The sequence below is a fragment of the Camelus ferus genome, chromosome 29 (assembly GCF_009834535.1).
Source record: "Camelus ferus isolate YT-003-E chromosome 29, BCGSAC_Cfer_1.0, whole genome shotgun sequence".
Taxonomy (NCBI): domain Eukaryota; kingdom Metazoa; phylum Chordata; class Mammalia; order Artiodactyla; family Camelidae; genus Camelus; species Camelus ferus.
Genome location: NC_045724.1, coordinates 7,248,818 through 7,276,816, shown reverse-complemented (window position 1 = coordinate 7,276,816; position 27,999 = coordinate 7,248,818). Strand labels below are relative to the sequence as shown.

Below are 27,999 nucleotides of genomic sequence, written 5' to 3'. Positions count from 1 at the left end.
CCCTTTCCCCCTCCAGCGGTTACTGCTACCCCGGTGCATTGTGGGCGCACGGTCCGTTGTTCATTTGCCATTCGACCTCCGCCAGGGCCTGGTCGGACGGAAACGCTCCGCCGGCTTTATTGTCGGTTCGTTATGTGGCGGAGCCCGGCAGTTTAACGTGCCTCTCGCCTTCAGCGCCTCGGAAGCCGGCGGCGGCGTCGGGACTCCTCGGCGCGCCGGAGGAAGGATATCTGTTTGGAGGGTCGGTGTGTGCGCGCGGCTTCAAAGAGGGAGCAGCGGAGGGTCCCCCCGCACTCCGCCTCTCAACTTCGAAGGCCCCACGCGCCCCGGCTCGCTGCTCACCTCTCCGCCGCCCGCCCCCTTCTCCGCGCGGGACGCTGCCCGGAGCGCAGCGGGGCGGGGGTGGAGGACGAGGAGGCGGCCGGAGGCGGCGGCCCGGCGGGTGGCGGCGGCGGACGCGTGAGGCAGCCCCGGGAGCGAGCGCGAGCCCGGCGGCCGGGCGGGAGGGCGAGGCCGAGCCCCGCGAGACCGGAACGCCCGGGGTGGGGGCGGGGGCGACGCGGCGGGGAGCGCGCGGGACGCGGCCCGAGGCCGGGCGCGAGCCGGGGCACCGGGCGGCGGCGGCGGCGCGCGCCATGTCGTTCAGTGAAATGAACCGCAGGACGCTGGCGTTCCGAGGAGGCGGGTTGGTCACCGCCAGCGCCGGCGGCGGCGGCGGCTCCGCGAACAATAACGTTGGCGGGGAGGCCTCGGCTTGGCCCCAGCAGCCCCAGCCGAGACAGCCCCAGCCGCCAGCGCCGCAGCAGCTCAATGGGCGGGGGGCCGACGAGGAAGTGGAATTGGAGGGCCTGGAGCCCCAAGACCTGGAGGCCTCCGCCGGGGCGGCCACCGCCGCCGAGGAAGCCAAGGAGTTGCTGCTCCCCCAGGACGCGGGCGGCCCCACCTCGCTGGGCGGCGGTGGCGCGGGGGGCCCTCTGCTAGCGGAAAGGAACCGTCGGACTCTGGCCTTCCGCGGCGGCGGCGGCGGCGGGGGGCTCGGCAACAATGGCAGGAGCCGCGGCCGCCCCGAGACCTCGGCGTGGCCCCTAAGGCATTTCAATGGCCGAGGGCCCGCGGCCGTGGAGCTGGAGCTGGACGCGCTGGAGGGGAAGGAGTTGATGCCGGACGGCGCGTCCCTGAGCGACAGCACCGAGGACGAAGAAGAGGGGGCGAGCCTGGGCGACGGCAGCGGGGCGGAAGGTGGCAGCTGCAGCAGCAGCAGGCGGTCGGGCGGCGATGGCGGGGACGAAGCGGAGGGCAGCGGAGTGGGAGTCGGCGAAGGAGAGACTGTCCAGCAATTCCCGCTCGCGCGGCCCAAGTCCCTAATGCAGAAGCTACAGTGCTCCTTCCAGACCTCTTGGCTCAAAGATTTTCCCTGGCTGCGGTATTCCAAGGATACTGGCCTAATGTCTTGCGGCTGGTGCCAAAAGACCCCCGAGGATGGGGGAAGCGGGGACCTGCCTCAAGTAGGGCACGACGAGCTTTCGCGAGGGACTCGCAACTACAAGAAAACCCTCCTTCTGAGGCACCACGTCTCTACCGAGCACAAACTCCACGAAGCCAACGCCCAGGTAGAGTAGATACTGCTTCTACTTTTTGAGATCTTTTAGGGAAAGGTTTATCAGTTAAAACCACTTTCCTGGGTGCAGGCATCTTTCCTGTTGGGGAAGAGGTGTAGGAAGCTTATGTGTGGGGGTTTAGAAAGCCTGAGAACAAGTTTTCAAAAAGTTGTCTGTGGGGGTTGAGGGGAGATGGATGGAATGACAATTTTCTAATCGTAGCGCTGAGTTTTGTTTTGTTTTTTTTTTTTTCCTGACTCAGATTTCTTTGCCCATCAGGTTGAATCAAAAGGAAAGTTTAAGAAAGCGAGGTTGAAGGTTTAAAACCCTTTAAGGTTGACTTTGTGGTCAAAATGTTATTAGCTGTGATTTTAGAAAAGCTGCTTGTTTGTAGTGTTGCTGGTGGAAGTCAAATCTGGTAACTCTTTGAAGAATGAATTAAACAATTTCCTTAACCCTTGACGCTACCCCTTTTAGGAGAACATCCAAACGAGAAATTTCTTTGTATTAGGCCAGAATAATGTGAAATATGAGAGCAGGATGTAATTACAGAGGAAGCTATTTGGGTATCACTCCTTTTTCATGAATAATTTTATTAAATTCATCTCCGTTAAACTAACTTTTCTTACCAAAGGCATTCTTTGGGTAAATTATGGTGATTTTTACATGTTTCCTTCTACTCAGATTTCTGTGCTGAAATTTTCTGTAGTCCCACCCTTTCAAAAAGTTCCTTATACAAGTAGTTTACTTTAAATTTAGCACATTAGAAATGTTTAATGTAAAGTTGTTTGTATCAAGTAGTTTGATTCGGACTGTTAGATAATATATTTACCAAACTCCTCGAAATCACAAGTTCTTAGTTATAAAACAAGCAAGCTGTACTTTAGTTCTTCTTAGCTCTTATTTTAATATTTCTAGTCTAAAGATAGTAGCCTTACCATTTTGGTAATCCCTTTTCAAGCCAAGCAGATGTTGATAGGCCCTTCTAAGACTTTTAGACAACCTGTGGTGGTGGGTGGAATTCATGCTTTTGTACTGGTAGCTAGTCATTGATTTTAGAAAGTCACCTTTCAGATATTAGTCCTTTTGTGTGTTTATTGGAGTGATCTTGCTGTTTAGAACACTTCGACTGGAGCTAAATAGGTACTATCTAATAACCCGATGGCACAGACGTGTCTCAGAAGTTGAGGCTTTAACTTTAAACCATAGGGTTATTTTTCTCAGGGGGCAATGGCAACAGTTTTTGCACAACTTTTAGTTGCCTAAGCCCTAGAAGGAAGGTCACTTAAAGATAAAAGGCCCAGGAAGGTTGAGTAAATTGTCCCAAATCTTAACAGTTCTCGGTGATAAATGAGACTAGCGTCTATAAGGAGTGTTGCAATGGAAAAAAAGATGGGTTTTAGAGTAAATCTAGGTTCAGATCTCAGCTTTCTGCAATTACTAGCTTTGTGAGCTTGGGCATTGGAGTGCCAGACTTGTCTTCTGTATGCCAAACGCACATTTCCCTCACACTGGCAAGTAATGAATTTGTTCCCATTTTGCCGAAGAGGAGTCTAGAGGCTTTAAAGGGTTATGTATTCTCGAAGTTACTTAGGTGATAGAGGTGGAAGGCTTGTGAGATGAAAATGTGCTTTTCTAAATATTGGTAAGTTGGTTATTTTAAAAATTTTAAGAAGAAAGTCAGAATGGATTTTCTTCATACGCCGTGGACCAGTTGCTCGTCTCAGTGCAGTCTCTCCATGTAGGCAAATCTGAATGGGAGTGCAAATTATAATTAGCTGCTTAGTGAACCTGAAATTAGAGGAAGGGGAACTAGTTGGATAACCTTATGATAGACTTAGTATGGTGTATCTTCTCCCCTAGGCATATATCTGGACTAGGGAATTCATTCCTAGGTAAAACCTTTTCTGCACTTGAGGGTAATCTCTCCCTTACGCTTTGCCCCCCCGAAGCTCCCTTCTTGCAAACCATCTTCTTTCTCTTAGGACATTCTCTCATTCGATTGAGAATAATATGACTTAGTAAGTTATGTTAGTCTAAGGCTATTTATTGGCTCCCTTGATTGGATTTTGGATGTTTCTACTCTGAATTGATCCTAATTATTTCTCTTACTTTCATTCTAAATAACCTTAGTTTAGGGTATTACCTTGAGACTGACCCCAGGTACCACCTACAGAATCTCTTTGTCTTGTTAATATGAGTGACAGGTTCAAGAACTGACCTTTCCTCCTATGGGCAGTTAATCATTTTTTTCATTGCCCTGTAGCCTTTGATTACCTGTAGGAGGCAGTATAACACAGTCTATATGAGCTTTCTTGAGTTTAAGTAGGGGGACCTGAGTCCTAATCCTTTTTCTTGGCAGGCAGAGGAGTTAACTTCTAGTTTCCCCCTGTAGGCAAAGTATTTATGCCAGCACAAAATCATTTAGTAAATGATAATTGTTATTAATTATCATCATGACTTATTTCCAGTGCCGATAATTATAACAAGATTTTTTTTGTGGCCTGGTACCTCGCGTCCCAGTGTTACCAGTTTAGTCAGTTTGGAAGCCACTTTATCTCATGAAGTCACTCTTGAGTCTAGAGGGCAAACCATTTCTCCTCTTCATACTTCTAGAGACTTTGGCCATTCAGTTCTTTGAACATTTGGAGACCTACCATACTGCCGTTTTCCTCACTTTCATAAAGAATGTTTTGCATTAGCTTTCTCCTGTCTTAAAAATAGTGAAATCAGAGTTTTGGAGCTCCTCAGGCAAGAGTTTGTGTCTGGTGGGTAGTTCATGCCCTTTATCCCCTGTGCCCTTTTTGTTAATTTTAAGGAGGCCTGTTTTTTTGAGAGCAGTTTGGCCAAATCTATCAGTAAGGGCTACTTTACTTTTTCTTGTGCCTCTGTAAGAGAGAAAAGTCATTTTCCACTAATTCCATAGTGGTGACCAAAAGATTGTGGCACGTTCTTAAAAATTTTGATACTCTGTTACTTGGATGTTGATTGTTAAGGATTGCTCATGGGACAATCTGTAAATATGCTTTCAGAATCATTCACAGCCTTCTGTTTCAGAAAGATCCCTGTGTTTATAAGGATGTGAATATAAGGATGTAAAGGACAGTGTACAGTTTCTACTTTGAGTAACAACTGACTGTATTTCAGAGTCGAGTTCGATGATGATTAGCTCATTCAGGATTTGATCATTTGGCTTGAGGACTTTATAATTGCTTTAGTAACAGTGATTACCACTGTATCTTGGTTCAGATCACTTTCTACCTAGTTGTGAAATTTTCATAGCCTAAGTCACATTCTCTCAACTCTTCCAGTTTAGTAAGCCTAAAACATGCACTCAAAAATGTGTTACTGTTATAAATTTAGTTAACCTTTCCATAAAGTAAATACTTAATTACGATCAGTGGTCTGATTGAAATTACTAATTGGAATATGTTGGTGAGTAACGAAAGCAAAGGTGGGACAGATCTACCAGCCTTCTTTGCATTTGGCAGAAATAAGGCTCAAATGTTTGTTTTGTTTTTAATGATTACTTTGTAAGAAAGCCTGAAAAACCTTTCACTAGGAAAGAGAAATAGATAGTACAAATGAGCACAGAGCCTATGCCCATTAAATAGCTAATTTGTTTAATATTTATATAGGTTCTAACATTAATTCATTGTATTTGATTTGGTAAAAAAAACTGGTTCGTTTCCCTTATGATTTCAACTATAACTTAGCGTATCTAGGATTGACCTCTTTCCCCTTAAATTTACTTATATGTATTGGGTAGATTCAAGGCACTGGAGCCAGATATTTCTCTGCCCTCAAGGAACCTGTATTCTAATAAGGGGAGACAGGCATGGCAAACTGATAGCTACCATGTTAGAAGTATGTTCGGGTTACAGTTAGACACTAAAGGAAAGGAGTCATCAATTTGTGAAAGTTGGGAAAAGCTTGTAGAATTGGCTCCTGAACTTAATTATATTAAATGAATAGTTGTTGAAAAGGGGAGAAGGCATTCTAGGCATTGCAGTTTGAAGCATAATGGAAATTGATGCTTTGATGTGTCTAAGAAGTGGATGATTTGGTTGTTGAGCAGCATGAAAAATCAGGTTTGAATAGGCAGATAGAATCCAGGATATGGACAATCTCCTGTCGTGCTGAAATGATTGTATTTTATTCTGTTTAACAAATGGGTAATTTAGCAGTTTTTAAGCACAGGTGAACTCTCCATGATGAAATATGTATAGAAGTACCTATGTAGTGTGGATGTAGGTAGGTTTTGAGGAAAGCTGGTAATAAAGCATATTTTTGGCATCTAAAATTGGCTGGATGTTATAATCACCTGAAGACTTCTACCCCAGACCTATAGATTTAGAATTTCTGAAACTGCAAGAGAAGCCATCACTCAAGCAGATCAGAGAAGCGATAGAAGGTTGCAAATGAGACCTTCCTTTCTTTGTCTATTGACTATTATAATTTGTCATTACCACCAGAAGTCATCTATTTGACATACATTTGCTGTGCCGTCCTTTGTCCTCATGCTAGAAATTGAATTTGGTTTCTTAAAATTAGGAGTTGTAGGTGGACATTAGGTTTTTATTTTTTCAAGGTACTGTTCCAGTGGGTTGCTGCAACAAAAGTAGTAAAGATTTTTGTTTTTAATGCTTTCAGTTTACACTTTCATGTTTGTTGGAAATGTCTTTTTTTCTCAATCCGTTTATCAAAAGAGGACTGTAATTCTGGATAGGGAAGTAAATACTAATTACTTGATTTTTAGCCAAATAGCTTTTTCTTATCATTTATGGATTGACTACAGATGAACTCACTGCAACTGGAGTTATCTCCCACTCTCCTCCTGGGTAGGGCAGTTCTCTGCAGGTTGGTGGCATTATCTAGCTTCTTCAGCTAGAATGCTATGAAGACCCTGTGATTCTCCCTCCCCACCTTGAAATCTAGTTAATCACTCAAGGTCTGATTTCCAAATCTTTTTTCTTCCAAATTTTTTTCTAGGCTCTGTCTCACTACCCTTCCCCCATTAATAGCATCTGTCTTACTTAGTTGGGATCCTTGTTTCCTGCTAGTATGTGTGTTACACTGTTAACAGTAGCTTTCCCTGGTCCCCAGTGTCTTCAGTCTTCATCCCCTGGTACTTATCCTCCACTTCTGCTGCCACAGTCCTCTTGATCTACTAATCCAATCAGATCACTCTACTTCTAAAGCTCTGTAGGCACCAATAGGCAGTGGTTCTTTATCTTGTACCAGATTCAAACATCTTAATAATCTGATGCAAGTTGTAGACACTTACCTCCAAAAATAGTCATAGTGCATATTTGCAAATCTTGGGTTTGGGGGGGAATCACCTTGAAGTTCTTTTATAAATTAGAATTGTGAGGATGCTGTAGACCATCCTGGTTCTTTTTCTCATGTTTTCTCATTTGCTTAGAATGCTCATCCTCCTATCCCATCCTTGCATCTCTTAAGGCTCTGCTCAGGGTTTTCTTCCAAAAAGCATCGCCCCCTCACCCCTCAAAATGGGATTAGATACACTTCCTCTATTCTCATAACACCCTTGTTAAACCTTGAGAATCTTGCCCATCAGTGATAACTTTAAGTTGGGAACTAATTCATTTTGGCTCTCCAGTGTAGAACCTGTCTAAACTAGGCATTCCCTTAGTGCTCATTCAATGTGAATAAAGTCAGAATTTTTCAAGCTTTTATCAGTTTTTTCTCTGAGCAAAATATTTACTAATTTTTGGCCTCTCTGGGAATAAATTTGAAGATAATAAGGTATGAGGGTTTTAACTAAATGTACACATCTATATTTTCTTGATTTGGGAGGGTTAATTAAGATCTCTTCTAGATCTAAAATTGTAATTATGAGCATCTTCACAAATAAAAAAAATGAAAACTTGTTAATGTTTATAGAATCTCTGGTATAACAAAATGTTTGACTTTTTTCATCAGTATATTTTTTATTTACCTGTGATAGCTCATTTTTATCAATATACTAAGGATGGGCATAGACTGTTAAAGAAGGAACTAGAGAGACTGATGACTTGAATGAGTTCTTAGGGACCATTTATTTGGATCAGCAAATAATGGCAATTTTAGTGCTTATTTATCTCTGTTTTACCCAAATCCTCAAATAATACTCCCCTTGGAGAGTACATATACTCCCTCAACTTGTAAACCCTTTATTGTGAAGGGCGTATTTAATAGGTGTTACAACAACATGGCATAGTGCTGTGATCAGTAGTGAAGGAGAAATTACTAGTGGTGCTTGTAAAAGCAGGGACCATTGCTGTTCTTACACAGTAGTAATAAGAAAAACTAGTGGTTGAATAGTGTTTGATTTATATAGTTTATGTCAAAAATAGAATGGGCAAATGTTTTGGTGGGTAGGCTTTTGTTTAAGTTCTTTTTAAAAATTAGGACATTTGATCTGATAATGGCAGAGAATTGCAGAAATTGGGACTGGCTCAGAAAATTCAGAACACAGTGACCATAGCCTAAAATGACTGCTACAGTTAGACACAGCCACCTCCTTAAAGTGTTTTGAACTACTTGGTGTATAAACTTCAGGCAGTTCTTGACTTGTAAATGCTAATTTACTGCTTCCATAAACACTTCATGATGTGCTGCCAAACTTCGATCAGTGCTTAAAATTTTTGATTCTTCCAAGTATTTCTACTGTTACTATAATATCTGTTAGAACTTTGGACCAAAAGAGCACTGCTCGGCAGGTATGGCATGCATAGCAAAACTTAGTTTCAGGCTTGCATCAAAGAAAGATGCAGTTTGGAAATTTTCTGTAGTGAATAGAGAAGAGCGTAAGCAAATTAGTGAAAAGTCTTACTCAAGCAGTTTCATAAAAGGGAGCTCAAGTAAACTGTATGATGCTTTTATAGAAAATTTAGAGTATAGCAGTAATTATTATAGTTGTTTTTAGTATTGGTTTAGTTATTTATATATTCGTATAAGTCCTAAACATTTTCATTCCCCTTTGCTAAATAGTTTGATGTCTTTACCTCACTTTCTTTCCTCCAGCCCCCAAAAGCAAAAATTTGGGACTTAGCCATGAATTGTTTTGATTACTTTCCCCCAACTGTGGCTGTTAGCAGTTTTTGCTTAGGATTGGGTGTTTTGGTAGGAGGAGAAAGTAACTGATTTAGAACATGAGACATTTCAGTATGACAGAGCAAGAATGTGGGGATGGGATTATCATACAAGTATAAAGTGTAAGTATGCACTTGAGACAATGGGAAGTAATAGGGAGGCTGCCAAGCCGAGGGTCAGTTGGAAATGCAAAAGAAATTCTCTGCTTTTTGTGCTTCATTCTATAGTGATTGTATATTCCAGATTTGAGGGTTACCTATAATGTTTCATTGTTCCTCTGAAATACTGAAGTGTCCTGAAATTCTGGTATTGTGGTTCCTTCGGTTGACTTCTCATACCTGGAAGCAGCACAGAAATTCTTAGATGGATCATGTGACCTGTTGTACTTTCAGAGAATTGGGATTATTATATGCATGACCCCCTGTGTTTAGGACTCAGAATGAAACCTAGTGTTTTTGTACTTTAGCCATAACCATGATGGGGTTAAATGGAGACTTGAGACTGTTAAGGAGTCTCGCCACCATGTAGAATATTATTTCCAGGAGAACTCTTTGCAGTCCTAACAACACCTCTGTTCCCTAAACCCTTTTTCCCCTGATTCTTCCTCCTCCCTTCTCCCCTTCAAGCATACCGGTTCTCCCAGCATGTTTTACAATCCAGTATGTATCTTCTCCATGTTTTTCCCAGGCTCATACACTTAAAGATCTGTACTTATGTATGTTTCATTATTTTATAGAAATGACTTGTATTTGAATTAATATTTTGTGCCGAAGAAAATGTGGATTTTTAACACTTAAAGTAAGGTCAGCATTTTCAGAAATGTTTGAGCAGTTTATCTGTTGGAAAAAATGATTACAAAGTGATTGGACAGTACACCATGTGCTATTCAGGTGCTGAGAGGATAGCCACCTCTGCCTAGTCTAGGGAGCTTACCCGCCTAGTCACTGGGTGAGGGAAGTCCTGAAGTTCCTAATTAGAAACATTCGGAGTGCTGCTTTGTAGGCTCAGGGATGGTGACTTGCCCAAAGGCACAGTTAATGACTAGTATAGACAGTGTTCCAAAACTGAGATCACGCTCCTTTTTCTTGCTGATTTATCATCATATGGCCCTTATAGGAAATACCATAACTTTAGTGATGCTAAACTGAACTATAATGAATACTTGTACGATTGATAAGAAGGAAAATGATAAACATTAAGAATTTTGAGTTCAGAAAATTTACCTGATGGAGAATATTTATGACCTTAAAGAGATAAGCTATTTTGAAAATCTAATCTAAAGGTAAAGACAACTTTGTAACTATTTGACTCAGTGTTTCCTGAGATTTCTTTTTTGTCTTTAATAGTGTTAAACATAATGAGATGCCCAGCATATTCTAACTTGAATATTTTAAGGTCAGCGAGAAAGTGGCTGAATTCCTATTAGTAAAAGAATTTGACAAATTAATTTGATTGCTGTAAATGAAAGCTTATTTACATGAGAAAAGAATTGCTCTTTTAAAATTTTAAACCTTAGTCCATGCCCATAGCTATTTGAAAAGAATTACATGATACATGATATATATTATTCTTTAAATGAAATTCTGCTGATCCTCAGGATGGGTTTGATTTTTTTTTCTTATGGTAGCAATGGCTTGCAGCAAGCTGTTCACTCCTTCCCTCTCAGTATTTGGAATTGTGAACACTTCCATCTCAATACATAACCATTACTAACAAACTAGTGTACTTGATTAATGCTTTTTAAAAAGTTATATTGATAATATTTGTTTGGTTTGGAGGCTTTAAATAAAATGTAATATTAATATTTTCCATCCAATTACAGGAGCCAGAAGTGCCATCAGAGGAGGGATACTGTGACTTTAATAGCAGGCCGAATGAGAACTCGTACTGCTATCAACTTCTTCGACAACTAAATGAACAGAGAAAGAAAGGTATTCTTTGTGACGTCAGCATTGTGGTGAGCGGAAAAATCTTTAAGGCTCATAAGAACATCCTGGTTGCAGGCAGCCGTTTCTTTAAGACTTTATATTGCTTTTCAAACAAAGAAAGCCCTAACCAAAACAATACTACCCATTTAGACATTGCTGCAGTTCAAGGTTTTTCAGTCATCTTGGACTTCTTGTATTCTGGTAACCTGGTGCTCACAAGCCAAAATGCCATTGAAGTGATGACAGTGGCCAGCTATCTTCAAATGAGTGAAGTTGTTCAAACTTGCCGAAATTTCATTAAAGATGCCTTAAATATCAGCATTAAATCAGAAGCTCCAGAGTCTGTAGTCGTGGACTATAATAATAGAAAACCAGTTAACAGAGATGGCCTGTCTTCATCACGGGATCAAAAAACTGCCAGTTTTTGGGCAACACGGAATCTTACCAATTTGGCGAGTAATGTAAAAATTGAAAATGATGGTTGTAACGTCGATGAGGGCCAAATGGAAAACTATCAAATGAATGACAGTAGTTGGGTCCAGGATGGTTCACCTGAATTGGCTGAAAATGAAACTCAAGGTCAAACAAAAGTGTTTATTTGGAATAATATGGGCTCCCAGGGAATTCAAGAGACTGGCAAAACAAGGAGGAAAACTCAAGCTACAAAGAGATTTATTTATAATATACCACCTAATAATGAAACAAATTTAGAAGATTGCTCAGTGATGCAGCCACCTGTTACCTACCCAGAAGAAGATTTGTCATTCATCAAGGAAGAACCAGGTAAATATTGTGTATACAAAGGTATCTCAGTTTTCATTCTAATTCTGGTTGCATATAATCTGGAAGTATATTTTTAAAGTATTTTTTAAGTAAAGAAGTAATACGGGGGAGGGTACTAGTTCAGTGGCATGCACGAGGTCCTGGGTTCAATCCCTAGTACCTCCATTAAACAATTTTTTTAAAAAAGTAATACACATAAGTAATACTAAATTAAAGTGTTTATTACAGAAGAGGGGATATCACTCAAACAAGTACATAATTTTGGTATATCTTAGTTTTTTTCTCTAGGCATGTATATGTGGATTTCCCAAAGGTTGTGTTAAATCAGGCATTTTGCCTGTTTTATGGCATGTGGACTCTGTGTATAGTTCTTTGACTTTCATGATCTTTAGCCTCTATGCTCTCTTTTTGCACCCAGTTCTGGAAAAGATAGTCTTTGAAGTATGTGATCAGTTTGTCATTTCAGAACATTTTTGAGATCTAGTTAGCATTCTTCACTTTTTTGGAGGAGGGGGTGTAACCATTTGATTTTGCAAATGATAGTGGAGTTCTGATTTGTTTAGAGCTACTATTCTGTTCTTCCTATAAATCTTTCAGAAGCTGGAATATTTTAAGTTTGTCCTATTATTACCTCATTTTCTCATTTGCATTAGTTAAGAGAGAGGCCTCTGGGCTCACACAGGTGGTCTATAGCAGCATATCCTAATAAACTCCTTTTCTGTTCTCAAAAAAGAGGCCTGAGACCTCTCTCTTCAGTATGTTCCCAAAGAAATGTATACAAGAACCTTAGCACATCACTTGTAGTGTGGGTCTTTAGAAAAGTAGAGTTGTAGGGGACCATTGTTGAAGAATGAAAACAGATTCAAAAATTTTCTTTAATTGTCTGTGTTTACTTTTATTTGAAGAAGCAGCCCCAGTGGGTTTGAGGTTTTCCTATGCAGACCCCAGACCTGTCCACCACTGTCATACATGACTTAGTGCTTCTTTTGCCTCAAAGCTCTTAACTGTTCAGTGTCTGGTTTATATCATTGTGATCATCTGGGGATGGAGTACTTTCTGTTAAAAAAGAATCATTGTTTTTAGTTCCCAAAGGGCAAAATGTGATTATTATTACAATAATCCTATGAAATGGTTCCTCCGGCTTGGGTTTTGTTTTCATTGGTAGAAATTTTAATCATGTGAAAATTAGTATGCACGTATAACGGATACTATTGGCTGATCTTTTCCCTCCTACTTATTAAGCCTTTAGCAATAAAACCCCAGAGGTAGTTTCTTTAAAGTATAAAGGGTAAGTAGACTTTTTTAGGAGCACTTTATATTTTGGCTTAATTTTTAATATAGAAGACCTTGAAGCAGTTCTCAAGTTACATTGTCTTTCTGCTGCATGGATTAATTAATAGTACGGTGCAAACCCTGCAGTATTTTTTAAAAATACATACAGATACACAAACAAATTGAAAAACAAGGAGTTTCTGGAGGGGGTAGTAGTTTGACAAAACTAATCAGAGTCAACCCTGTTCTAAAATTGGAGTCATTCAAAGAGAAGAAAAGCAGTGATTTGAACCACAGTGCATCCTTTCAAAAGTAGCAGTACTAGTGGTTATCTTAGCAAGCACCTCTAGCTGAGGTTGCACTAGCTGTATCATAAATTAATTTTTGGTAGTCTAATACGCTTTTAATTTAGCTCATATCTTAATATATACCTCTATTACGTCTTTGATATCACTTTGGTATCTGAACTTTGCTTAAGTCACAACTTTGGTTGTATTATTGATGTGCTGCATTCCAACTTTTTATAACTTTTTTGTGCCTCTGAATCCAGTTTCATCAGTGAGACAAAATGGGTCTTATAAGAGCTAGGACATAATATGATACAGAGCCAAAGGCTAGTATATTTTTACTGAAAGAGCCAAGCAGTAAATATTTTGGATTTGCTGGTCATAAGGTCAGTTACTTAACTCTGTCATTATAGCATGAAAGCAGTCACAGACAGTATGTAAAGAAATGAACATGGATATCTTCCAATAAAGCTTTATTGCCAACCCTTGGAATAGAGCAGTGGGTCTTAATTATGGCTGCATGTTGGCATTACTTGGGGACTTTACATTCCATCATGATGCTTGGATCTCTCCGCTAGGGATTCTGGTTGAATTGGTCTGGGATGTGGCCTGTTTGTTGAAATTTTTATAAACTCTACAGGTGATTGTGCTGTAAGCCAAGGTTAAGATCCACTGATAAAGAGGAAAGAGCCGAAATTGAGTCAGGATTTGAACATGAGTTCTGCCACTTACCCACTGTGTTACCATAATCAAATTAAGCTAAACACTTGCCCTCAGTTTTCTTTTCTTTAAAATACGCTACTTACGGGATTATTATGAAAAATGACAAACATAAAAACATAACTGTTATGGTCATCTTAGCCCCCTTAAAAAATGTTAAGAGTATTTAAAATCAGTTTTCCAGAGCAGTGTACTTTCTCCCACATCCTGGGTAGGTGGTCTTACAGCCTCAGCTTGGTCTTTCGCTTCAGTAGTTAGAATGCTTTTTTTAAGCAGCCTGTTCCAGTGTGGGATGAATATGACTATTAGGAAGTTACTTTATATTGAACTAAAATTTGCTTCTCTTTAACTTCCTAATTGTGCCATTTTGAGTAGTATAATCTGAACCTAACCTCTAATCTGCCTGATAACCCTTCAGATACTAAGTTTAAAAAATTCCCAGGAAGTCCCCTTCTTCTAGGCTAAGTGCTGTACCTCCCACCTTGTGAATTCCAAACCCTATTATGTCTTGATAGTCAAAGACAGTGTGTTTCGCCCTGAAATTTTGGTGCACAGAATTGACTAGAACTCTCCAGGTAAATTCAGATCAGTAAAGAATGTAGTGGGTCTGTATTTTACCAAGGTTAAGGCCTTTCTCAAGGTCATTCAGCTAGTAAATATAGAGGCAGGTTCCATGTTTAGGACTGACATTAAAGCCTTGGCAATTAATAAACTAGTAGATCCAGTCTTTTAAAAAATGAGGCCCATTTAAAACTTCTAACATTTCAATGAACCTACACTATTGGTTATACTTTCATTTTTATTTATTGAGAAAATAGTGAAAATTGTTAGTGAAATAAATGCTTTGAAGGGAATTTAAATTTCTATACCTAACATCTGAAAAGTCATGGTGAATTATTCAATGCTTTGGGTTTGTGGCTCTCTTATAGGAACTTTGACTTCCCCAGATTCTTCGTAAATGTTTTTAAACCACAGCTCTAACTAATGTTGTCTTCTTGTCACGTAATGTTAAGTTGGAGAAAGCTTCCTAGAGTGGATCTTGTATTGTGTAGGAGTTTGCCAGGAGAGGGAGAAGGGCATTCACTGACTGCAAGGTGGTAAGAAATTGGAGTAAGTGCATAAAAGAGTAGTAGGGAGATGAGGTTGTGTCTATAGGTTAGGTGGGGCCCGATTGTGATTCTCTGTTTGGCATGGTAATTGTGAATTTTATTTTATAGACCCTGAGGTAGTGTGAGGTTTTAAATTAGAGATTCAATCTGTTTATATTTGCCTTTAACATAAAAATACTTGGGGAATGTTCAGGATTGGAGTGGGGAGTGTCCTGAGGACACCTGTTAAGGCCCAGTCATGGGAGAAATAACAGCTTTGCTTGAGCAGAGCGAAGAAGAAACAGAGCCTAGTCTAAGACGGGCTCTCATTTGAGTCATGGAGTTTGGGGGTGAAGGGAAACTGCTCTTTTGAGTCTCTAAGTTGCTGTAGAACTGTCAGTGGTGCATAATACATTTGTAACTGAATTTCCGCTCCACTGAAAGGGGGAAAACCTGATTGCAATGAATGAAAAGTAATCTTTACTTGTTTATGACAAAAATTAAAAACTTAGTTCTCTGTAACTGTCTTCAGAGAAGAGAACTTTGATGCTAGGATATATTGAAATGAAAACAAAAAGTTGAGTAGACCTTACTGAGTCTCTTAAGAGTTTTTGTAGAATAGTTTATTTCTATACCTTTGATTTCTGATGTCTTCTCTCATAATTTCAGCCTTTTCAAGAATATTTATGTTTTAAGAAAATGTGAATTAGCCTGCACCTGCCTCATGTTTGAAATTTTGAGAACCAAAAAGCAAACGGTCAGGAAGACCTCCTACCCAACATAGTTTTGTTTATTTAGCATTTATAGGCAGGTGCTGTACCACTAACCAGATGATTTGGAAGGGATGCTAATGCTAGTCCACTGTCGTCCAGGAGAAACCTGTAACCACAGGCACCAAGATGAACCTTATTTAACAACAGTGTGATTTGTATCACACTTTACAATTTATGCAGTATTTCTTATTTATTAATATTACTTTTCATAGTAACTTTGTGAAGTGGGTAAATATTGCTGCTCTCCTTTGTGAAGAAAATAAAGTTATAATTGTTATAAATTTGGGAAGAGATAGAGACCTGAAATTTATAATCTTTTAAATCTCATTCTGTTTCCATTGCTTGATAATCATGTTTAAAAAAAAGTACCCATTTTTAAAATGCATGGTTTTACAATACATGGTTAATCAGAATTATTAAAAAGTGAATTCTAAGGAGGAAGTTGCTTTGAAAATAGACAAATGTATTACTGTAAAGAACAGTGACAGCTAATAACTAGGTACACTTAAGATTTGGGAGATGTTTTTATTAAATTAGTAAAATGAATGGTAGTTTCATACAGAGTATAGGTAGGTTTTTTTCTTTCTTTATTTAGCAAAATATGTCGAGTATCACCAAGAAAGTAAGTTTAAGATGGGTTTACTTTGCTTCAGTATTCTCATTTCCAGCATTGCAAATTGTACCTTTTTTTTTTTTTTTTTTGCCTACCTGCCTTATGTCAGGTTTGGTACTTACGTTATCAGGAGGCAGTGTAATACAGTTAAACAATGCAGCACTTTGCTGCACTGGACTTTCGTTTCCTTACAAGGTTGAGGATAAGAGTATTTTTACTAATACTATGTAAATATGTAGTGAAATTTAAATGAGATAGCATATACAGGTCTTATTGGTTTATGTATAAAATCTGGTTTTCTGTTTTTGTGTTCTTTTGAGGAGGGGATCTACTATTACCTGTTAACTGGAGAAAAGACATTCATAAACTGAAGAAATTGTATGTGGCTTATGGTTTAACTCTGATCATTTGAATGTTATTACATAGTGTACATACATCTGCTATTAAAAAACTAAGAGAAAGATTTCCATAGGAAAGTCATGAATATCACAAAAGCAAAGTATATTAGAGTTTGTTATTTAATCCTGTATTTTTTTGATAAAAAGATGATGACCAAGAGTTCCTAGTGAAGCAGAATTCATTCTGGTATTGTGAATGGTTAGTTGCCTGGCTTCTGTATTACTCACATCATCATAATTGATTAAACATACGCTGTTAGGCAGTTTGCCTGGATTCAGATAAGGTACAGCGGTGGTATGATGTATTGATTCTTGAGTTAAGCATGCTTTCATGAAAGTTTATTGTCAACCTGGAAGAACTCACCTATTTTGAGATTTGTTTTTGGTGTCAAGAACCAAGTAGTTGGTGCCTTTCAAAAGAGTTTATATCTGTAGCATGGGAATGATTTTGTTACTGTACACAGAAGACATTTGCCATCTATTAAGCTTTTAGGTTGAGGTGTTCTCTACTTAGTGTCCATCTAGATTAAAGATCACAAATTAAATTCTCATACTTTAGAGGTAAGGTAGGAGACAGGAAATGTCTATTTTAAGAACTAGCTGAGGAAGCCTTCAACAAATGACTATAGAATGTTACATAAATAGAAACATCCTGTATTTACAAACCTACCTGGCAGAATTTTAAGACGTGCCCTCTGAACGTAATGTACACTTTAGAATAATGATTTTTTACAAAAGATACTGGGAAAAGTAAAATTGTTTTGATAATGATTTAAAATTTTTTATTATTAAAATACATTTAATTTTTCATAGGAAAGAAAAGTCAGTACACTTTCAGTTAGTTATTTTCAGTTTGTGGATGTTTTGGTATTATATACCAGAAAGCTGAGAAATTATTCTAAGTTAAAACTAAGTTAGTAACACAAGTTGCAAAGGGCAGACTACCCGAGCCAACATATAATGACATTTGTTGAAAAGCCTTTTATTTGTCGTGCACTATGATAAATACTGGGGAAAAAAAATCTAAGCAGTTTTCTTACTCTCAAGGACAGGAAAGGAGTCTGTGTCTAATTTACTGTTCTTGCTTTCCACGTGAACTACTTGTTCATTCTCTGGACTTTCAACCCCTTTACTCTAGGCAGTAACCTCACATTCTACTGTTTTATATTACAGAGAAGATAAAAGCCAGTGAGCATTTAGAATATCTTTAAGTTCCTGTCTTCAAACTTCTCTCTAAATATACTGATTGTCTTATGCTTTGGGATCCCAGACTCCCTAGGAATCTTGAAAGTGATCATTTCTTCTCTTTGCAGTATTCTTCAGTATCTTTTCATAGTGACTTCTTCCATTCAGCATTTAAGTGTTTATTTCACCATAAACCCAAAACTCGTGACCTATTTCTCACTCGTCCCCTTTGCAGCCAAATTTCTCAAACTGTATTATATCTCTAATTCATCTTCTATTCAAAACACAGGCCATTCTCAATCTTTACCTGCCAGCTGATCCACCAGTATCACTCTTAAGATCATCAGGTGACCTCCAAGGTGCTCAGTATTTATTGAATGAAATGAAAGTAATGCATGCTTTAGTCGTCACCGTGAATTCTTGGCAGTACAGGATGGTGATACCAAAGACGAGTCTTGAATTGAAGGTAGAGGAGAGGTTGTCCATTATAAATGGCATTTGAAAAATGTCTTCTGAGGCTTAATTCATCTGAGAGAGTAGATGGTACCTGTGGGATGATGCTAGATTCCTAAGTAGGAACCTGAATATTAGGACCTTGTATTCTAAATTAAGGAGTTTGAAGAATATCCAAAAAAATTGGTGAACTGTTGAAGTAAAGTAGCAACATGAAGTTCTGTGTTTTGGGGAGACCTCTGGCAGTGTTGTGGGAAGTGAAGTGGGAGAACTGTTATTTTGGAAGCAAAGAGACCATTTCAGTAATTCACTAACTAATCTAGAATAATGAAGGCTGCCTGAATTAAGACAGTGGCAGAGAAAAGGAAGAAATGGAACAGATTCAAGGGAAATTAACAGATTGGAACTAACAGTACTCATCTCATCAGTATGCCCTTTTATGCTGCCTTTCCATATTTCAAGATTAACTCTTAGGAATTACCTCTTCTCTGAAGTCTTCCTTTACCAGTTCAGTATTAATTGGTCTTTTCCACTTCTGAACAATACAGAAACAATAATGTTTTATACATTAGTGCTTAATATTAGCATTAGCAACTATCTTTTGGGTACCAGACACCATTATTATAACATTTGGCTTGCATCACCTAATTAAATTTCTGTATCAAATCTATGATACAGGTGGATGCATATGAGGAAACTGACACATGCTCATAAGGTGGAGCCAGGGTACCTAATTCACCTTGGCTCTTAAGTTCATTCCTATCTAGTACACTGTACTTATGTTGAATGTGCACTTGCTCCTGTGATTGAAAACCATGTCTTATATGCTTTTGTGTCTTGTAGCGTTAAGCACATAGTAGATATTTAGTACTTGCAGATATTCTATTTAGTCTGCATACGAAACAGTTCTGAGAAAGAGTGATGTTTTGGGCGACTGCTGTGGTGTCGTTGTAAATAACAGACTATTCTATATCTCCTTTTCAGATCTGGATGGTGCTCTACTCTCAGGGCCAGATTGTGATAGGAATGTGAATGCAAATTTATTGGCTGAAGCAGGCTCCGGTCAAGATGGTGGTGATGCTGGTAGGTACAGTAGAATTTTATAGCAGGAGTACCTTTAAGAGGATTTGAAGATTGGAAAATGTGTATGTGTTTATTAAGGACTTACTACAGTTTCTTTTCCTTAAAGGAAAGTATTATGTATAAACACTTTAAATATTTGGCAGCTATGTTGATTATAGAATTTAGAATCCTGGTAAATACAAATGGACAGATATTTCTTGTTTGTTTGAGGGAGTCATTTATTTAGAGTTGTTAAAACTTTCACATATCAAAAAGTAATTAAGTTAATAGAGCTTGTGGCTTCCTGCTAGTGTGTAGATTAAATGAGAATGGTAATTATCAGAATGGTTGACCACTTTAATTAGCTTTGATGTAAAATAACAGTATGGTTGTTGAAAGCTATAGAAAAATGTTCGAAGTAGTAATACTTAACAACAGCTGCTTTGGGGGAGGTGTCCTGCATATGAAGGTGAAAGAATCCATGAGTATTCCAAAGAATAACATGAGTATAAGTAAATTGAAAAGGGAGAAAGCTTTCTTTATAGAAAAATGCCAACCTAATAAATACAGAAAAATGATAGAATTGGAAAAATGTCTATTTTGCAACCTCCATGGGAAGTAATCATCATTGGATAGCAAGCCGCTGTTGGTGGACGCATCCCATGGTTGGGGGAAAGGCGGTTGTAGTAGCATACCGACATGGTCTCAGTATCATACCGCAGCTTACTTTTACTTACAAAGGGGATAAGATATCTTTACAATAAAGAGATCTGATGAACATTATGATAACCAAGTGATTAACCTTAGCACTAGTAATAAAAGAACTGAAACAACGTGCCTCCTGATATGATAGACTAGTTGGCTCACATCACCTATGTAGTATACTTGCCAGAATGTTTAACTTGAATTCATCGTGAGGTAGAGAAATCCAGACAAATGTATACAAATCCAGCGAGTCCAGGTTCTAAAATGCTAGGAAAGACAAGCAGAGCAACCACGAGGTTGAAGAAGACCAGTGAGACCAACTAAAAGCATTTAGCATTGTGTCAATCTTGATTATATCATCGATCCAAAAAAGGTGAAGAGGCATTTTAGGAATCCTTGGAAATGTGAATATGTAGTATTGTTAAATGATAGTCTCACAGTTATTGGATGTGATGAAGGCACTATGGTTTATGTATGAGAAAGTTCTAAAAGATAGCATGCTGCATTTAGGATGAAGTGATGAAGCATGCAAGTTTTCAAATAGTACGTGAAAGGTGTACTATACGTGGAAGGGAATATATAGAAAGTGCCTATGGCAAAATTAACGTTTGTGGGAGATAGATAAAGGGATATGGATGTTCATTGATTCAACTTCTGTAGCTTTGAAAATCTTTTTAAAAATTGATGGGGACGGGGACAACTGTGGGTACTCTTTACAGAAAGGTTTCAGGGGCTTTGGGCTACAAGTATGCATTGACCAAAATTTAGCCATAATTCTGAAGAAACTTTGTTAAGGTGATTTCTCCTAACTGTAGAAAAGAATTTACAAAAAAGGTTTTGAGTTGAATTTTGAAGACTTGTCTCTTGTACAGAAAATCACTGATAGTGCCAGGAGTACTTTATTGCACTTGCTTTCATGGTTTAGAAATCTGGTTCAAGAATAGGTTTAGTTGGGTTGTGTGAATTCATATGTAAAATTTAAAATTTGTGCACATAGGCATTTTCAGTGGAGAATAGGCCATATAATCTCATTTTCAAAGAAGCAAACCCTTAATTTAGAGTCGTTTCTCTTTAGGGGACATTCTAATCCATTAATTAGTATTTACAACTGAGTTCGCTCTGTGTTATGATTTTGACTTCAAAAACATTGCTTTCCTCTTGGTTGGAAATAGTGGCCAAGGGGGAGTGGTTTGGAAGCAAGGGCTGGATTGTGTGAGGCTTTGGAGCGTATTGGAAGTCTTCGGCTTTTACTATAAGATGCTTGGTTCTCGCAGGCTTTTGAGTGGAGTAGGGCCTGGCTCTGATTTAAAGTTTTAGAAGAGTCAGATTGCTGTGTTGAGAATAAACTCTAGGAAGGCGACACACTGCAAGCTGTGGGATAAGCTGACGGCTACTGAAAATAATCCAGAGACAACAGTTGATGGTTTTTGTTTTGTTTTTTTTTTTTAATTTTTTGTTGGATTTTACTTAACTCATTTAACAGAGGTACTGGGGTTTGAACCCAGGACCTCGTGCATGCTGAGCTTGCACTCTACCGCTGAATTGTAGTACGCTCTCCCCAACAGCTGATGGGATAGAGTAGCAGTAGTTATGGGGGATTCTGCATGTGTTAACATTGCCTGAGGATTTCTGGATCCAAGGAATTACATACATGTTTAAGATGGAATTAAATGCAGAGGAGATGATTCCTATTTTAGCTAGTCTGAAGATTCCCAGGCACAAATTCCCTAAGGGACACTGACTCTACCTCCCAGATTTTCATTTATATAAGGATGAAGTTAGAGAGGGTTTGACAAATCCCCAAATTCATTGTTAGCTTGCGCCACTGTGTCTGAAACACTTTACTGTAATTACCCTGTATTTATTACCCTGTAATTTACCCTGTAGTCTGCATCCTTATCCCATTTTTCTGTACTGCATAGTCTGAAAACAAGAATATGTGATTGACAATAGGAGACTACTCCATTCCAGAGCTAGGCTTCAGGATAACAGTGTTAGAATAGATAAAAGTGACAGAATAGTTAGAAACGGCAACTATTAAAAGAGTAGTTTCATATGACCTCCACATACCATTAAATAGTGTTCAGATTTATTTTATTGAATTTTTTTCCTATAGTTGAATTGTATTTGAAATTAGTTTTCTATTTAAGATGCCTGCCAACCAGGATATTATAATTAGGATAATAAAATGTGAGGCCATCTCAGTTTTAGATCAAACTGTAGAGTTTTTATTTGAATATTTTATATTAAGCTGTTCTATCATAATGTTCATAAAATAAAAATTTAGTTTCTGGGTTTTTTTTAATTCTAATAAGAGACAGATCTTTATTACCATCCTTATATCAAAATCATTTTCAGTTGTATTAGGTCCTTCACATGATTTCAAGTATGGCCTCATGCCTGGCCCTTCAAGTGATTTCAAGTATGGATTGCTACCAGGTACTTCAAATGATTTCAAGTATGGATTGATACCAGGTGCTTCTAACGATTTCAAGTATGGATTATTGCCTGAATCTTGGCCAAAACAAGAAACTTGGGAAAATGGCAAGTATTAGTCACACATTTACAGAATTCTTAATACTTTTTATCAATTTTAAAAGGTTCCATCTGGGTTTTAAAAACTCAGATGTTAGTAGCCCTATAATAATCCCTGTTCTGAGGAAGAGGCAAGCTCCTGATAGCGATTTTCTGTTCAGTATATAATAAGTGCTGTTTTGTTTTTTTTTAAATTCTCAAAGGTGAATCATCTCTAATCATGAACAAGTTAAAATGCCCTCATTGTAGCTATGTAGCCAAATACAGACGAACACTAAAAAGGCATTTGCTCATTCATACGGGAATCAGATCGTTTAGCTGTGATACTTGTGGAAAGCTGTTTACTCGCAGAGAACACGTAAAAAGACATGCCCTGGTAAGTAACTTTACATGTGACTGATCTTTGAGATAAACTATGTTTATGTCAGTGAAATTTGAGGTATTTTAAACACTACTACTTGCAAATTTAAGGAAGGTAGATGTAATAAAAAAATAAATTGCTTTAAACAATGTGAGCCAATACCAAGTGGGAGGTTTAATTTGAGTGGTTCAAATGCATTATATTGTCTGTACTATCTTTACATTGGATTTTTCCCCCCTTCAATTAGGTGCATAAGAAGGATAAAAAATACAAATGTATGGTGTGTAAGAAGATCTTCATGTTAGCAGCCAGTGTTGGAATAAGACATGGATCTCGACGCTATGGTGTTTGTACGGAGTGTACAGATAAATCACAACAAGGAGGGCAAGAAAGTGTAGATCAGGGACAGGATACAGATTTCCCTCGGGATGAAGAATTTGAGGAGAACGGAGGAGAAGCTGATGAAGAGCTGGTTGATGATGGAGAAGATCAGAACGATGCATCTCGATGGGATGAATCAGGAGATGTTTGTATGTCTCTAGATGATTAATGGACCGACTATACCCCTCAAGGATGCTGCATTTGGACATAATATGAATCAACAATTTGAATTGTTGAACTTGAAGGCTTGCAAAATATGGTACATGCTGGATGGTAGTTACGTTGCTGTGAAAACTGTAGGGTCAAAGCCTTAGAGCAAAATTTTTTTTTTTTATATTTGCACAGGACTGTACAGCAGACAACCTTGTGGTTGGATTACATGGAGTCCACACATCTTCAGTCAGTTATCAAAGTAAAAAATATTTTTTATTTATAGGGTATGCAGTAACTATTTGGGTCCTATGAAAATATAGTACCTGTTCTTAAAAAGCTTACATTCATGTGCCACTTCAACATGAATGAAGAAAATCCATTTATTAGAGTACAGTGACAGCTGACCTAATTACTCTGTCCATCAAACCACTCAGGCTAGTTTGTACTAGTAGAGTTTTGTTTCTATTTTTATTTGTATTAATTTTATTTTTTTTTAATACAGATTTTCAGTGAGGGGGCCCTTTCAACCCCATTGGTTCTACTTTTCTGTATTTTCCATTTTAATTTGCTTCATAACTTAAACCAGGTCTATTCTAGTCTTAGGTATTATTTCTCAATTTTGTGCTGATGGGCATGTTTATAAGAACTGGAGAGGTAATTTATTGGAATGAACTAACTGACTTCCTCCATTCCCCTTTCCTTTGACATGAATTTTATTTACTATTTTACAAATGAAGAATGATGTTGCAAAGTACCGTGGCGAGGTTGATAAATACCACTAAAATGATTATGATTTAGAAGTAACTTTCTCCTGCTGCTCTAATCTGATAAATGGTTACTATATGACATTTTCTGACAAGGCATTTGGTTTTGGGTATCTGTTACTTTGGCACTACTCTTGTTTGCTTCTTTTTTATTTTTTGCCAGTGTACTATACCTCAGTCCTATTTGAAAAGACAAATCTAATTGAAAGAAAAGTCATAGAAACAATAAGTAAAATGATTTGTTTTATAATGTATCCTCCATGTCCAGTTTGGTTAGCTTGTTATGCAATATAAGTGAAATATCAGGTTTTTACTCCTGTGCCCTTTTTATCATTAAAATTAACACAAAAAGTGCATTCTCCTTTGTTTCATACTTATCTGGATATTCAGTGTTTTGAAATTATGATAGATAATTAAGTTAATTTATTTTTTTCAATTCGTTGAAGTCACTACACCTTGATAGATATGTAGTCTTTCTAGTAGTTGCCATGATTCAACTATCTGCAGAAATCTGACAAAATATTGAGAGGCTTTACAGTTTATTCCGTTAGCTAAATTCTTTGGGGTACAAGGGGTGATGTATTGAGTTGAAATTGCCAGATTTACTTAGCCTGATGATGAATTAGCTGATTAACTCAAGCAACATTTCACACAACACTCACGACATTTATCAGGAACATGTTGTATATTATATAAGATTGAGGGATATCATATTTTCAGCTTTCTTTTAAATAGAAATTGTGAGTATATTTTCCTATTTTATATCAGGTAACTAAATTACGCTAATCGTGTGGAAAAAACTGCAAAAGTACACTCTGACAGACATAATCCTTTTGGTGCTCCATCTGATCAAGGTTGAAAAGTTGATACGTTATTTAAGAGATGAGCTTTCTCATTGTCTCTGATTTCAGTAAAATAATGGTTTAATGTTAGACTGATGCTTCTGCGTGGTTAAATCAAAGATAAAGTATAGTTACATGGTTAGATGCATCATTTGTCATCTAAACTTTATTGTAGTTTCTACAAAATTGAAAAACTGACATGAATAGTTTTGGTTTGATTTTTAAGGCTAAAGAGTACATCTTATTCTCAATGTTTTAGACAAATGAGTAAAATGTAATTCTGGTGGGGTCCAAAGTAGACGTTAGTTGGGCAGAGATACTATGAATGGAAAAGTATTTTAAACGTAAAATGTTCTGCTTTGTGAATATGTAAGTATAGTATAAAGATTTCTTTCATCCCATTTATCCCTCTCCTTTAAAATAAACCATAGTTTACAATTGGTAGATCTGTCTATATATAAATATATATTAAAGAGAAAAGATATATATCTGAAAATCACCTAAATCTGCTTTATTAGACTACAGTTCACTTATTGCATAGAAACTGGACTTGGCTTTACATTCTTAATGTGCTTTTACTTTTCCTTAAGGTAAGAACTTACTCTGAATTTTCTTTACTACTAAAATCTTTATGTATATCTGGTAAATTATGACCAAATTTTTGTTAGATTGCATATAGTAAATTGAAATATATACTTGGTACACTACGGGATTGTTGTGCTTTTGTTTTGGTTTTAGTTGGAAACAAGGTTTGATGTAGATGGCTTGTTACTGTTAATTTAAAATATTCTATAATTATTGTCCATTACCTTTTATGTTGTGTTGTGACAGATTTGGCTATATTTTTAGTCAACTGAAATATACTTTTAAGAGTTTGTTTTTAGAAAGGTAATCCAAAGGAAAAATGTTTATACTCTTGAATATATTAGCCTCAGCCTATATAAAAATTTCTTCTTTAAACATTTTACCAGAAACAGAATTGACAGATTTTTCTACTTGCTGACTGCCTAACTTATTTTGTTTCATGATCTTGAGGGGACTACCTTTTCCCTTCTAGATCTTTTTTAAAAATAGTTTTTAGTACTATGGTATACTACTGGATGTTTCTATTTTTTTAGTATATTCTTTTTCTGACTTACAGTACAAATTTCAGGAAGTTGATAGATACTAAGAACTTATGATTGGTCTCAGAGAGGTAACAATGGAATACTCATAATTTTGTCTGGAGCCCTGGCAGAATTATGTGTTACACATTTGCTGAATTTCTTGTAACTTATATTTTAAATGAAAACTATTTTAGAGCTTTTATTTAATGAAGGGGAAGAGTATAAACTGTTTATTTCCTATTCATTCTGTAGTAGCAGACCCTCTCATGTAAATCAAGATCATGTATTAATTCTTGGGCTTCTCAGAGACAGTTACTTCCACGTGGTCCCTGCCTTTTCATTGTTATTGGCCCTCATTTTTTCATATTCACTAGATGTTTTCCTAAATTTTACCACTCTGGCAGTTAAAAGCCAAAAAAGAAAAGAAACATTATAGGAAGGGGAAACTGAACAGTAATGATTAGCTTTGAAATTTGGGGGGGAAACCAGCTGGTTTGGTAGAGCCATCCTGATGGAGAAGAATGAGATGAGTTAATTCCTGTAAAGTGCTTAGAACACTGTCTGGGCCATGATACATCTTAGTTGTTTAATGATAGATGGGAACCATGAGGAAAAGGGGTGGGGGAAGTGGGAGAAAATAGGGAATGAAAAGATTGGGACGTTGAAATTTATATTAACATGATACGTTGTAAAGGGCCTGAAGACGACTGGAGCTGCATAATTAACAGGGGAAAATGTTATGGGAGATGGGTTTTAAAAATCATGAAATTTAAAACCGATAAGCTTTATTATACTTTTAGGATGTTGTCAACATAGGATGAAAACATTCTGAATAATTCCAAAAAGCTGTCTTTTTTTTTTTTTTTTTTTTTTTGGTACCTGCACATGCCATTGCGCTTTATATTATCAAATCCCCTGTAAGGGAGGTGCTATAGTCTCCATCTTACAGACAAGGAAAGGCTCCAGGAAATTTGCCTAATTGAATTTGCGAACGTAACACAGTTACTGAGCGGTAGAGCTGGGTTTTGACTAGGTCTGATCCTGAAGCCCGTGCTCTTTTTTTTAGGGGGCTCTATTGCCCCATTAAACAACTTTGTCGGATGTCAGCTCTTTAAAGGGGTCTGTCTATGGAGACATCTTTTCCCTATAAAACATCTGTTAGGAATTTGAGTGTCTTAATTCTTCCTCCCCCAAATATCCTTACTACTCTTTCCTCCTAAATACAGCAGTTGTATCACATGACTATTAACAAGATACCAACCTCAGTGTCGCACATGCTATTAATTGGCTGTGGCATTTTCATTTTTAAAAGGATGGTTTTTAACTGAAGAATTAGATGTGAACCCCAGTTTTTGTGCCGTTCAGTCACCCAGATCCTTAAACTTAACTATGGTACATAATATACATGCTTAGAACTAACTGGTGTTCTTTTGTAGTCACTTTAGGGTTTAAAATGGAAAGTTTTTTCCTGCTGTATCCCTACTTTCAAGTGAAGTTGAACCTGTTCTAGTTTAAAATGCTTTAGGGATAAGCACACTTTAACAGATGTTTTCTAGCCCTGAATTTTTTGATGTTGGGTACTTAAAATTTGGAGTATGCCAGCTATTGAGAACAAAATTTGGGGTTGAGGAGAGGGATGGTTGAGGCCATGATGAAATGGGAGAATCAGCATTTTAAACACTGTAAACATGAAAGAACACTATCTTCTGCCTGCTGTTTGTAAAAGCTCTTTGGGAAGATCTTTTACGAAGACCAATTTTTTAATGTAATTTACCTACCTAGTATAAGTGTCCTAAGACATGTATGTAACCTTCCAAAACTGTTTTGTCTGTGTATTTAGAAAATACACAAGATTCTTTATCAAACCTAAAAATATAAACTTGTGAGCACTGAA

At 37.8% G+C, this 27,999-nt stretch overlaps 1 protein-coding gene across 2 annotated transcripts; it reads left to right on the top strand.

Annotated features, from left to right (window-relative positions):
* ZBTB10 (zinc finger and BTB domain containing 10) lies at positions 1 to 27,999 on the top strand. Of its 2 annotated transcripts, none has more exons than XM_014567039.2 (6): positions 1 to 1,610; positions 10,519 to 11,407; positions 19,181 to 19,279; positions 22,322 to 22,507; positions 22,702 to 22,874; positions 23,107 to 27,999. In XM_014567039.2, the coding sequence occupies exons 1-6, from the start codon at positions 636 to 638 to the stop codon at positions 23,407 to 23,409; spliced, it is 2,625 nt and encodes an 874-aa protein (XP_014422525.2). In that variant the 5' UTR covers positions 1 to 635; the 3' UTR covers positions 23,410 to 27,999. The 2 variants fall into 2 exon arrangements, with proteins under 2 accessions (XP_014422525.2, XP_032326182.1); XM_032470291.1 differs by having other exon boundaries at positions 4 to 1,610; positions 22,322 to 22,402.